General features: G+C 43.9%; 1 protein-coding gene across 2 annotated transcripts in view; it reads left to right on the top strand.

Annotated features, from left to right (window-relative positions):
• tbc1d16 (TBC1 domain family, member 16) overlaps window positions 1-12,349 on the top strand; it is a 30,761-nt gene extending 18,412 nt beyond the window's left edge. Inside the window, exons 9-13 of one of the 2 annotated variants that reach the window (XR_015103184.1) lie at window positions 1,887-2,021; window positions 4,231-4,417; window positions 4,508-4,687; window positions 6,301-6,443; window positions 8,385-8,533. Coding sequence is in view for 1 of the 2 variants with exons in the window: in XM_086132787.1 (XP_085988913.1) it covers window positions 1,887-2,021; window positions 4,231-4,417; window positions 4,508-4,687; window positions 6,297-6,443; window positions 8,385-8,642 (907 nt within the window). In the remaining variant the exon portion in view is untranslated. Of the gene's footprint in view, window positions 1-1,886; window positions 2,022-4,230; window positions 4,418-4,507; window positions 4,688-6,296; window positions 6,444-8,384 lie in introns of both variants that reach the window. The other variant, XM_086132787.1, reaches the window with a different exon arrangement.
• The last annotated feature ends 861 nt before the right edge of the window (window positions 12,350-13,210 follow it).

The following is a 13,210-nucleotide window of genomic DNA, read 5'->3' as shown; positions in this document are numbered from 1 at the left end:
ACATATACATTGACATAATTAATCCATGGATGGAATAATATTTCTCTGGTGTAGAATGCCATCAAAAACTGATGCACACCAGAAGAATGTGGAGAATCAATTCATAAATTAGCAATCATTTGCCAATAGAGCTGATACACAAAGGTTAAAAGAAAAAGGATTCTTCGAAAAATATTCTGTGGACACGCAAAATATTGGTGATGATACTACAATGAAACTCCTCTACAACGAAACCTACATGGGCGAAAATACCCCCCTAGTGTGAAAAAATCTTCATGCATGAACACCATTCCCACTCTCCTGCCCCCATACAACGAAAAAACCCTGTTGCGTTATACGAAGTCTTTTTCTCTGCTCTTGCCTCGCGACGATATTCACTACAACGAAGTCTAATCCAACAGCGACCTCTACTGCTTCGTTCGGAAACGGCAACAGCAACCACCACACTGGTTTACACATGCGCAATAGTCCAGGAAGTATTTGTTATCATTAGTTTCAGACGGAGCAAGAACGTCACATTGCTAAAATGGCTACAAAACGGACCTTTGGATGTCAAGCAGCTAAGACAAGAAGAGCTCTGATGCTGGAAGAGAGGGTAAAAGTGATCAAAATAAAAGACGGAGGAAGCAAAATAAAAGACATTATCCAAGCAATTGATGTAAGTGAAAGTGAATGCTGATCGTAAATTTCGTAATTTCTTTACCTTTTTTTCTTTCAACACTGACGATATGAAGTGTCAAATAAGTGTATGCTCATACTTATGCACTATTGGAATAAAAACAAAGAGTACACATACGTTTTGTGTGTGTGTGTGTGTTTACATCTGAGATCAAATTTGCTGGAGTGAAAAAACCCCTGTTGTGAAACATTTCTTGCTGCAAACATGATTTCGTTGTAGAGGAGTTTCACTGTAATCGTACTAAATTAAACTTGTCCAGTCATGAATGCCAGTAATGAGAATATATTGTGCACAGTACAATAAAAAATACATAGCGGTCATCGATGGTCATACCTTTCTTTTGACTGCTCTCGTTTTTCCTCGTTACGTTGTTCCAATGCACCTCAGGAACTCTCCAGTGAGTGTTCATGTAAGCAGAGAGAGATTTAGCTGCATCGTTGCTGCTTTGCGGTTATCGCGCTCAAGAAGCAAAACATGATTGAGGAAGGTGTCGCGGGGAGGCGCCCGCCGACACAAATGGACCATAAATAGGGTTGCGTGGCATTGCATCAGGTGCCTGCTCATTAATCCTGGCGGGGCTACGTGCAAAACAAACAGTGCTAATTAAATCCCTTTTGCATGTTAGGACTTGAGTACACTTTGTGCATCACATAAACTACACTGCAGTGCAAATAGTTGTGCTCGAGGTGGACGCTTGGGAATTTCATAGCCGGTTCCTCCAACAGTTGCGCATCTACATTAGCCTTTCAAGTCTCTGCATAGTGAAAATAAATGCCTTGTAAATTTGACATCCCACAAAGAAGAGTGACGTTCACCACCCTGCCAAATATGGAAAAAAAAGTACAAAGTACAAAGTAAATAAAATAAGCTTTCAAAATTGTGAAAGATCAAGCCGTGGGCGTGTCCAAATGTGCTGACACAGCTGAAAAATGGATGCCATTTCATTCTCTTTTTCATTCCCTGTTTGAGTCGTGAAAATGTCGCCGCTTAAAGTCTTGAATCCCAGCAGCTTGTTGTGGTTTTTTTTTTTCCATGTCGCAACAACGAGGCGCTCCACAGTGGACACGCCAACAGGCTTCCTCCACATTTGAAGATGTTTTCAGCAATTATCCTCAAACGTGTCTAATGTGTTACAAACCAACTCAGAATTCACCTTTGAGTGTTTTTTGTTTATTTTAAACATTGTGCGTTGCCCCCACCCCGCCAGGTTGTCCATGAGCCCCGAGGAGCACAGCGACTTCTGGAGGAAGGTCCAGTTCACTGTGGACAAGGACGTGGTGAGGACAGACCGCAGCAACCAGTTCTTCAGGGGCGACAACAACCCCAACGTGGAGATCATGAGGTGAGACTTTCTCTCTGTGCTCTCCCCCATCAGCCTCTCGGGAGCCTCAAATGAGTTTCATGCTTTATTGGCTTTGGCTAAGCAAGGCACTTAAGCTTGCGCGTGCGCAAAGCTAATGGACATCCAAATGAGGAACAAGAGAATTTAAACAGCGGTCCTCCTTATCTCGGATATTTTTGCAATTGTCTCGCTCATCTGTGGTGCAGAAATCTAATAATTTAAAAAAAAATCTCAAAATTGCTGCCAAGCTTATCATTGCTTCTTTACTCATCCAAGCCACAGCAGAGGCTGCACCCCAGAGTCCTCTCTGAGGCTGGTTTGCGTTTCCCCTTTCTTGACACGCTTTCATATTGTGACATGAACAAAATGTCCTCAAGGCTTTCCTTCTCTGTTTTTGAGACAACTTAATTATGCATGAGTGCTACCAGAGACACTTAAAAGTGCTATCCATAGAAAAAAGAGCACACACACTTGAGCGCACGCACCACGAGAAAGATCATTAAATAGGTTCCTAGTTACCATAGGCGTTGGCATGGCAACCACTTACAAGTAGGGCTTGTTGTGTGTGTGTTTTTTTTTGTTTTGTTTTTGTTTGTCTTTTGCACTGAACCAGATGTTTGAATGTTCAGTCCGTCTGGGTGGGACCGCGCTTCTCAGCAGTGTGCTCACGGACACGTCCATAAAAGATGCAGTCATGTTTACAATTTCACGGTGCCGCTTCGTGCTTATGTTTTCATGCGGAACCTCCAAAGTGCAATTCCCTGCCGATGGTTCACTTCAAAGTTGTTGTAATGTAATGACGAATAGCTCGTAGGAAATAGTGTCAATCAGTGTTAACCCAGTCGTTTATTTACGGTACTGGAAATGTTTTAAGCAACATTTTTAACACCCACATGAGCTGCCAGACACAGAGGTGAATCTCTGTATAATGAAATGAAAATACCTGTAAATTAACCCTATAATGCCATTCGTATCATATTTGATACATGCAGTTTCATTATGTAACTCATTCTTTATAGTACATTAAATCATCTGTATCAAATTTGATACTGCAGGTTTAAAATATGATTTTCAGTTTTTGATGTAATCTACATAATGCTTATAAATGCGATACAACAAATATCTAAAACAAAATAATATGGCAAAAATATTTATATAATTAATGAACATCTCAGTTTCCAAAAACCAGATTTTTCTGGCTATTCCTTGATGGGTCAGGCATTAAAGGGTTAAAACATCTCACCCTTTGAAGATGCCTGAAGGACAGGGAGCATGGAAGGAGTTTGCAGAGTGAAACTGCTTTCTCGATATTAATACAAAAACATATGTTGGCAAAAATACTTTACCACGTTTATTTTAATAAGTACCACTAACGTTTGAAATAAAGACAGGGGGGAAAGAGTGTCGAAAGTGAGCGGTGCCTTTTTTGGCATAGGTACATGAAGCATGCAGTGTCATCTGGAATTATTTTAGCTACGCTGCCGACAGGCACGTCAAAGTCCGTCTGCACGGCATTTTCGGAAGCTGTCGGAAAGGGAGCGTCATTCGACGCCATCGTTAATTATAACACGAGCTCAAAACAGCAGCAGGTTAGCATGTGACACATTTGGGAAAACTTGCCTTTAAGCCACCAAACGAGCCAATCGTTTTGTGATAAGCAGTTTTCTTAGCGACCTGGTTACGTTTGACGGGTAATTAAGAAATTCTGCTGTTCGTGCGATAGGTTACGCAGCCTACAGTTATACAGTACAATCGCATTGAGTCATTAACTGTCAAATAAAGACGCGCTTGACAGTAAACGTGTAAACCAGCTGCCGCCTGACACGCACACACAACCAGACAATCACTCGCGCATACACTCCCTTGTATCACCGCCTTCATTGTTTATGTCTTGTGACCTGTTGTAACTGTCATATGCTTGTGCAGAAGTTTTTTTGCCTAACTCAAATTATCCTCAAAATGAGGATAGTTCGAGCTTGGTTTTTGTGGTTTCTTTCTGACTTCTGGGTTGAGTGAACGCTGGCGCGTTTGGCTGGCGCTGCTCAACCCGTATTGTGTTTTATTGTTTTTGTTATTATAAAGTGTCCTTGGGTGTCTTGAAAGGCGCTTATAAATAAAATGTATTATTATTATTATAAATGTAATGTTTTCTATGGAAGAAAACAAATGCCGTACGAAACTCGCTGATATTTCGTTCTTTCCCTTTTAGGCGTATCCTGCTCAACTACGCCGTGTTTAACCCGGACATGGGTTACTGCCAGGGCATGTCAGACCTGGTGGCCCCGCTCCTGACCGAGATCCAAGACGAAAGCGACACCTTCTGGTGCTTTGTGGGCCTCATGGAGAACACCATCTTCATCAGCTCGCCGCGTGATGACGACATGGAGAGGCAGTTGGTAGATTGAAATTGCAAAGGTGTCCCCCCCCCCCCCCCCCCTGCCCCCAATATGTGAAGCTGGCTGTAAGGTGTGCGCATATGTGTGTAGATGTACCTGCGGGAGCTGCTGCGCCTCATGCTGCCTGATTTCCACCAGCACCTTACGGCGCTGGGCGAGGACGGCCTCCAGCTGCTCTTCTGCCACCGCTGGATCCTCCTTTGCTTCAAGCGCGAGTTCCCTGACACGGACGCTCTGCGCATGTGGGAGGCCTGCTGGGCTCACTACCAGGTCGCTGTCGCTCTCTGTAGAAACGTGCATGCACACACACACACACACACACACACACACACACACACACACACACACACACACACACACACACACACGTTTAGGAGCACCGTATTTCAGCATGATTTGTTTGAGTCAGCCGAGGGTGCAAGCAGTCTACTTGAAAGCTTGACCACAGACTACAGTACGATATGCCCTTCAAATTTCATTATTATACATCTTAATGTTGAAGTGTAATCGTCACGATATTTTTACCTATATAGGCACTTGAATGTGTATTTATACAGTGATCCCTCGCTATTTCGCGGTTCGTTTATCGCGGCTTGGGTGCATCGCGGATTTTTTCAAACATTGATAAAAAAATATATATCTCGAGGGTTACTCTTTGATCTTTAATCAGTTTCTAAGTATTGTTTACGATGCTGCTAGTGTGTGCCTGCTTGTGTGGCTGTGTGGCTGAGAGAGAGAGAGGGGGGCTTATAAGAACAAAAGCAGGTCTCTTCCATCCTTAATTGTCTAATCATCTTTAATTGACTAATCATAAACACGTCTGCTGCACACCTGGGATGCTGGCCTGTGTGTGTGTGTGTGTGTGTGCGCGCGTGTGTTAGTGCGCTCTTCTCAAGCGCAATGGCCCACGTGAGGCAAAATTTTTTTTAATGTACAGTATATGTTAATTGGTCGCTACTTTGCGGATTTTCGTTTATTGCGCGTGGTTTTGGTCCCCATTAACCGCGATAAACGAGGGATTACTGTATTTATAATTCATAATTGAAATGAATGAAAATGTTTGAAAACTATTTTTAAGCACTGATTACATGTTTCAATTTTAATTTTTTTTTTAATGATTCTGTACAACCAGGAGAAATAATAGCTCAATAAACTAGTATGATTCTTACAACCATTTCGATTAACTAAATAAATGAAATTGCTAATTACCAAATGATTCTTTTAAAATATCAATCCAGCCATTTTCTGAACCGCTTTATTCTCACAAGGGTCGCGGGGGATGCTGGAGCCTATCCCAGCTGTCTTCGGGCAATAGGCGGGCAACACCCTGAACCGGTTGCCAGCCAATCGCAGGGCATACAGAGATGAACGACCATCCGCGCTCACACTCGCACCTAGAGACAATTTAGAGTGTTCCATTAACCTCCCATGCATGTTTTTGGAATGTGGGAGGAAACTGGAGTACCCAGAAAAAACCCATGCAGGCCCGGGGAGAACATGCAAACTCCACACAGGGAGGCCGGAGCTGGAATCGAACCTCCGTCATACATTAGCGCGTCATACCTCCGTATGACGCGCTAATCACTAGGCAACGTCTTTTAAAATATAATTTCTAAATTTTTTTAAAATACAAATGGGTAGAAGCAGAAAATAGTGACTCATAATTTTATCTGTGGCTTTAGGTCTTTTTTTTTTATCTCAACATTTTAATATTCATATTAATCAGCAAAATGAACACTAAACACTGACATTACATAAAGCAATTCAATATCCTAATGCATTTTTTTGTTAGCCGCGGGTCTCAAGTGCAATAAATAACAAATGATATGAATATAATAGGAACAATAGTGTTGAAGAGCCCCAAATCTCCCTTTTGCAGACAGACTACTTCCACCTGTTCCTGTGCGTGGCCATCATCGTCCTGTACGGCGAGGATGTGACGGATCAGCAGCTGGCCACCGACCAAATGCTGTTGCACTTCAGCAACCTGTCTATGCACATGAACGGAGAGCTGGTGCTACGCAAGGTGACGCAAAAAACACACGCCGCCTTCCATTTCGCGGCCACCCCGATGCACTGCTTGCATTGTCTTGCCGTCTTGGATTCTTAAAAGGCAAAAGAAGAATATGTATTTTGATCCCAGGTCAACCTTTGTAAAGTCTCACATACTTTACAAGAGGCAGAATCATATATACAGTATATACTTATATATACTGTACATACCGTCATACCTCGGTTTTCGACCAGAATCCGTTCCAGAAGGCTGTTCAAAAAACGATTTGTTCGAAATCCGAATCTATTTTATTAGCTCATGATTAGGGGCTAATACATAAAAACAGAAATAACATAAAAACAGTCAGATTTGCATCAATCACAACAAACACGTCTGCTCACAATGAACGCTACACGAGGAAGTCTAGGAAGTAAGGAAGCCGAGAGGAGTCCAGTGGCGTATTCGGGTTTGCTCAATTTGGTAGAAAACAGGTTTTCGGTTGTAATCCGAGGCGTAAAAATCTCAAAATTTTTGGTCGAGAACAGAGACGTTCGAAAATCGAGGTTTGACTGTATACATACAAACCACTCTAGTAGCATGTTACATCCTAAGATAAGGCTGTTATGAAATTCACTAAACCGTATACTGTATATATAAACTGCTCTGGAAAAATTGTGAGACCACTACAAAATAATCACTTTCTGTCCTCTCTCTCTCTCTCTAATTTTTGGTCTCTTTTATTCTAAGAACAACTGACACATGACTCCCGAATTCAAAATACAAATGCTGTCGTTTTGCTTCATTTGCGTGAAATGAAAATGATCTCAACAACGGTTCCAGACGCTTTCATGGTCTCACAGACAGCTGGAACTTAAAGAACTCTTGTAACAATCCACGTAACCTTAACTGCGGGCACATTACAGCAATCCCTCGTTTATTGCGGTTAATGGGGACCAAAACCACTCGCGATAAACGAAAATCCGCAAAGTAGCGACCAATTAACATATTAAAAAAAAAAAAATTTTTAAGTCCGCAAACGGTCCGCGAGAGTCAGCAAAACAACAGCGAGTCACATAGAGCAACATATACAGTACTGTACTCCATGTATATGATTTTTAAATTTTTTTTTATAAATATGTTTGGGAAAATCCATGATAAATGAACCGCGAAATAGCGAGGGATCACTGTATTGCAAAGCATTCAACCATCTCGATTTTTTTTCAAATTATATTCCACTAAAATATACTGTCACCGGGTGAGACTCTTCATTTGTGATGTTGAGAATTTTACAAGCTCCAACTGTCTGCAAGGCCGCGATGTGGCATCAAATTGACAACTGAAGAGGAAAAAAAAAAAGGGGGTGGCATCATCCATGAATAGCCGTTGACTTGTCTCTCATCAGCTTAGCGTCAACTCCAAAATAAAAACTGAAGGCGGTCCTGACTCACTGACGACTAAAATAGGTGATCGGGGGTTGCCGTGGCAACATCCAAAACACTGTCTGCCTAATTCCAAGTCAATTTGCTCATCTGGATGGTTTTCAAGTCCGTTTTCCTCAATGTTGCCGTTTGACATGAAGGGAGTTGTTGCGTTGTGGCACTTTGTCGCAGCGCTCCCCAAGCTGCCCGCACGGGCTGCGATGTGTTTACTGGCCTCGTTGTGGTGCGGCAGGGCGAGCAGCGAGGATTTATGTGGAGCGAGTGTGCCGCCGCCTGCGTCCTCATGTTTATGGATGCAGCAGCCATCGCGTTAGCAGGCGTGTTCTGCTCTTGTTTATTTCCCATTTGAATCCCTGTTCCCCCCCCCCCCCCCCCCATCGCCAATGAGCAGAATGACCTTGAAGATTTGTTCACCTCAAGGTCATTGATTATATTAAAAGCCGTGTGTGTTATGAAAATGCGCAACAAGCTGCTTTGCATCCACTGCTTGAAAGCTCTCCGGGTTGATCTTGTTTCCACCCCTTCCTCCCTCCAGGCGCGCAGCCTCTTGTACCAATTCCGCCTCCTACCCAGAATCCCTTGCAGCCTCCATGACCTGTGTAAACTGTGCGGGCCGGGCATGTGGGACAGCCGCTACATTCCCGCCGTGGAGTGTTCGGGCGAGCACCCGGACTCGCGGTGCTGCCCTTACGGGGGCACGTCCACGCCGCTGCCTTCCTCGCCCGCCCCGTCCTGCTCGCCCTCAAGAGGCGCCAAATCCCGGGATATTTTCACCTTCAGGAAACAGTCCTGAGGAAGAGCCCACGTCTTGCATCCCCGGAGTTTTTTTTCTGGAGTCGCCATCTCGCTGAGGATATTTGTCACCCGAGTCTTTCATGTGGCGCGGCGTCACACGAGACCCGAGGTCAGCGAAGCCTCTCTTTCCCCTTTTGAAGCGCAGCGGACAATGGGCGGACCATTCTGGCAGCCCGCCGTGACCTCATGTTGCAGCGCGCCTCTGCCTCTGCCTCTGCCTCTGCCTCTGCCTTGGCACTCTTCCATGAGCTTTATGTGGGTCGTGCGGGGTTGAAGCGGGGTCGGCGGCGAACCGCCACGGATTCCTGCAGACTCTGACCGGCGCGGGTCAAAACTGTACACTGGGAATCGAATTCATTCAGAGCGAGTGAACTTTTAAATGGGCTCGCATCCTGACAAGGACGCATTTGTCTTCAACTCTGTGTGCATATCTTTAGTAGAAGAGAAATATTTTTGAACAGGAACCCCTCGTGCGCCTTTGAGGGTGATTTCCATTTTCTCTGGATACAAATCCATCCGTCCATTTTCTATACCACTTGCCCTCATTGGAATGAGCTGGAGCTTCATTGGGCTAAAGTTTGAGTTGACAAAAAAAAAAATCTTCACAATAAATAGTCAATTGAAGCAAATCTTTACTTAGTCAACGATTAGTCGACAGGACAATAAAAGCAAATTGTTTGCCTAATAGCCACATTTAATGTTTTCAGACACACAAACAACAATTTCAACCGAGTGTAGTTGTCTCGATTCAACTTTTGCAAATGGTCTTGACCTTGATGAATTTACTCAAGCATGAAGAGAAAAAAAACAACCTAGTTTTCAGAAAGCACATTACTATTTTTATTAATATTTTGACAGCATGCTGAAAAACTATTATGCTCACGTTATGTAAAAAAAACAAAACTGTGACCCTCTCACTTTTATTCAACCATAAAACCATCGCGTGATGGTTAAGGAAGAATAAAGTTGATTTTTGCAAGGCTTCCTCAGCCCCATTTGCTGACTGGACTTGCCACGTCTTGCATGCGATTTGAAGACACGGACTGCGTGCGGGTTTATGCGCCGCAACATGGTGGCAACCTGCAAGCCTCCTGCCCAAATTCAAATTCCTGGATAGTCTCCAGCTCCACCTTGAACCTAATAAGAATAGGCGGCCCAGAAAATGAATGGATGGATGGATGGCATCCAAACTCCACACAGGAAGTGCCGGTGTAGGTTTTTCATGTATTTCGCAATGTTCTCTATCCTTGCATGTCGAGCACACAACTATGCCTGCCTATCTTTAACGGACACAGCCACAAAGCAGAGGAAAGCGTGAACACGTTTGCTGAACTTTGTTGTTCTGTCGCGATGCTTCCAGGGTAGGCGGAAGTGAGCTGGGGGTGCGCTCAAGTCACCCGTTTAGTCCCCCTTGATGATGCCACAAGCTGCATTTCCACCAAGCGGCAGGTTCACTCCGGCCTGAGTTTTCAATCGGAATGGACGTTTGACGACATTGCTTTGAATGACTCTCGGAGAGTTCCGTTAATAGTTAGATATAACGAGACCAACCGAATGGTTTGCGGTGGTGTTTGTGGCAGCCATTTTAATTTTCGGGTGCTTATAAGTCACATTTTAGTCATCTCCATACGTGATGGTTTTGCTCACTGAAAATTCACCAAGGTTTTAGTCACATTTTTAGCATCAATAAGTCGAAAAACTGGGATTTGACAGATCGTAGCTCAGCTTCAGAAAAGAGGTGAGCTGTGATTGGACGTTACCTGAGCAAGGGCAAGATCGTTTTTGCCCCTTGGGATGGCTAAAAAAAACAACAAAAACGTGTGGATTTTGCCGCTTAACTTATTCCACAAACACATTGCTGTCAAGAATATTTCGGGGTTGACTTCCCCTTTTAACTATAAAGTATCTGGACAATTGGGTTTCTTTTGCTTTTGTATGTGGAGGAAGAGCACCGGGTGTGAAATGGTGCATTCGCCTCCGTTTTTGACATTTACTCAAACATGACTCACTCTGATCGTGGGCAGTGACTAGAGCCGAGAGGGCCACCTTCAATGCTGGAAAGCGCCACAATTTTTCATCAGCTTCTTAAATATGGACACGATATGCAAGTAATCTATCACGTTTAATCGATAAAAAAAGGATATTGCTCTTCCGTAAAGGCAGTGATAATAAACAAGCAACGCATGTCTAAAAGGTTACGCGATACCGGCAACGAGTAAATAGCTGCCTATCTGCAAATCACGTACCTTTGTCGTGGTCGATGAAAACAACTCGGATGTTCCGATGGTATCCGCAAAAAATAATAATAATTAAAACGTTTTTTGAAACAACAATCTTTTCTGACAATGGGAATCTTACGTACTGCTTGGTGGAAACGGTGCTATGAAGCCAAAAAAAGAAGTGAGCTACACAGCAGCCAAAGAGGGCAAAAAAAAACAAAAACAAATTGTGCCAACCAAGAAAAGGGACATTGAAGGCTCAAATTATCAACAAAAATCACCCCGCTCCCCACCCCCCCACCACCACCCCCATCTGCTTCCTCTTCACCTTAAGCGACAGTCTGTGTCTTGCTGCCATTCCGTCCAAATATTTGCTCGCTTCACTCGCGCTTAACAGACTCCCAACTCTTTATTGTGTGCGCGCGTGTAAACTGGAGTGACCTTTTAAAACATCTGGTAATAAGTGGAGCGTAGAAGACCCCCTCCCCCGGCAACCCCCCCCCCCTCCCTTCCCCCCTGGCTCCTACTCTGTAATTACAACATTCATCGTGAAGATGGAGCTGAAGAAAACCAAGAGCTTTTTAGCAGATTTTTGCTCAAAAGATTTTTGGTGTGAGGCACCAGTGTCCTCCAGGGGGTGTGCAACATAAAAAAGGTTTTGTTTAGTTGATTGGGGCTTGTCTTATTATTATTTTTTTCTCCAAATGTTGAAATCGTGGGAATCTACCCCCAAATCACAACAGCTCATTTTTGTATGACTTCTTCACAATCGAGCGATTCTATGGCACTAAATGTGATCAGTTTTATTAGTTGGAATGGCCCAACATTTAAAAATCAAGGTATGATAAATATACCTGTTCAGCAATTTCTTAGTATTATTATTTTTTTGTTATTCCACCTTAGTTTCAGAAAGAAAACCTCCCCCCTTTAAGCAGTATTTATTTGTATTGATTATTTGACAAGATGGCTGCATTTAAATGGGTGCATTTAAATTTGGACCAATTCATCTGATTTGTGTTCTCTTTGACATCATTGGTCTGCAATCTAAAAGAAAAAAAGACCAAACCCTCTTCGCTTAAAAGAATTGCTGAGTTTGCTTGAGGTCAAGTTGAAGGTCATGTTAATCATAAGCCCTCTTACTACCTAATCTTTTCAAACCTTCAGGGATTGTTCATGTCAGCTTTGTCAGTGACGATCATGCCAGTCGAATCCAAGATGCTGACGGGAAATTTCCACCTGCTGCAACTTTCAACCTAAACATTTAGCCCGCGCTCGATGAAACCATCAGGTGGGGGTGGGAGGGGGGTCATCAAACTGTGTGTGCGTGCGCGCGTATGTGTGTGCGCTCCACCGGCTGTCTCTGAATGAGTGCCTCTATTTAAAGGGGTGAAAGTCCAAACGAGACCTCAGTGTTGTGTTACGTCACTTGAGCCTTTTCTTGGTATTCATTTACACAACGAAATAAATGAGTATAGCTCTGCCTTCACGTACTTGACTTTTATTGAACCAAATGAAAAGAAATCCCCACGTGACACTTGAGTGGGGAATGTGTTCTTTATGTAGAATTTAAACATCCTGCGCATTATCAACGGTAGCATACATTCTGTCGATTGTATCGTTCCTTCACTCGATTCAAATCGACAAGGATCGTATCGATAAGCAGAAACGCTCGCGTGCGTGATTGATTGATTTTCGTCTCCAGGAGGAACATCCCCTTTGCCGCCATTGTGCGAACGCGCGTCGCAGGATCGTCTCGGTCATTTCTTACTTTACGTTTGAACCCGTCTCTCCGTGGGAATCACGTTAATGCATGCATGGCGTCGCTCGAAAAGCTTCCCGAGGCAAAATGAGTCGGAAATGGCTTGAACCCGCACCCCGACGTCGCCCCGGAGGTGGCTTAATCTATCGTAAGCAATTTTCTACTGTAGGTGTGATTATGGGCCTGCGCGGGAGACCCCGTGCAGGACTTCCCCCTCCCGCTCCCGCTCCCTCACCCCCATCGCCTTTCCCCTCGTAGCTCGCCGCTTGTGATGTTCGCAGCCGTCTGCAGGCAATTACGAGCCATTAGCCCCCCGATTGATAGGCCCTCGGAGGACTAATGCTCAGCAGAATGAGATAAAGACAAAATGACAGTATGGATGGAAATGAATAACACGCCACCTATTATGAAGTCATATCCTTGACCTCGTTTTTGCCGGCTTTGCGTCATCTAAAACAAACACATACACACACACACACACACGTAAAGGCTGCGACATTAAAACACAGCTGCACTTGCTTGAGCCTGCTGAGCCACATGAGAAGAGAGATGTTTTAATCTCTTTCTTTAATAACACTGTTCAACAGC

The sequence above is a fragment of the Hippocampus guttulatus genome, chromosome 16, assembly GCF_054856545.1.
Source record: "Hippocampus guttulatus isolate MCC_2025c chromosome 16, RoL_Hgut_1.0, whole genome shotgun sequence".
In the NCBI taxonomy this organism is placed as follows: Eukaryota; Metazoa; Chordata; class Actinopteri; order Syngnathiformes; family Syngnathidae; genus Hippocampus; species Hippocampus guttulatus.
The sequence above is the reverse complement of the archived record's forward strand: the minus strand, read 5'-3'. Positions and strand labels throughout refer to the sequence as shown.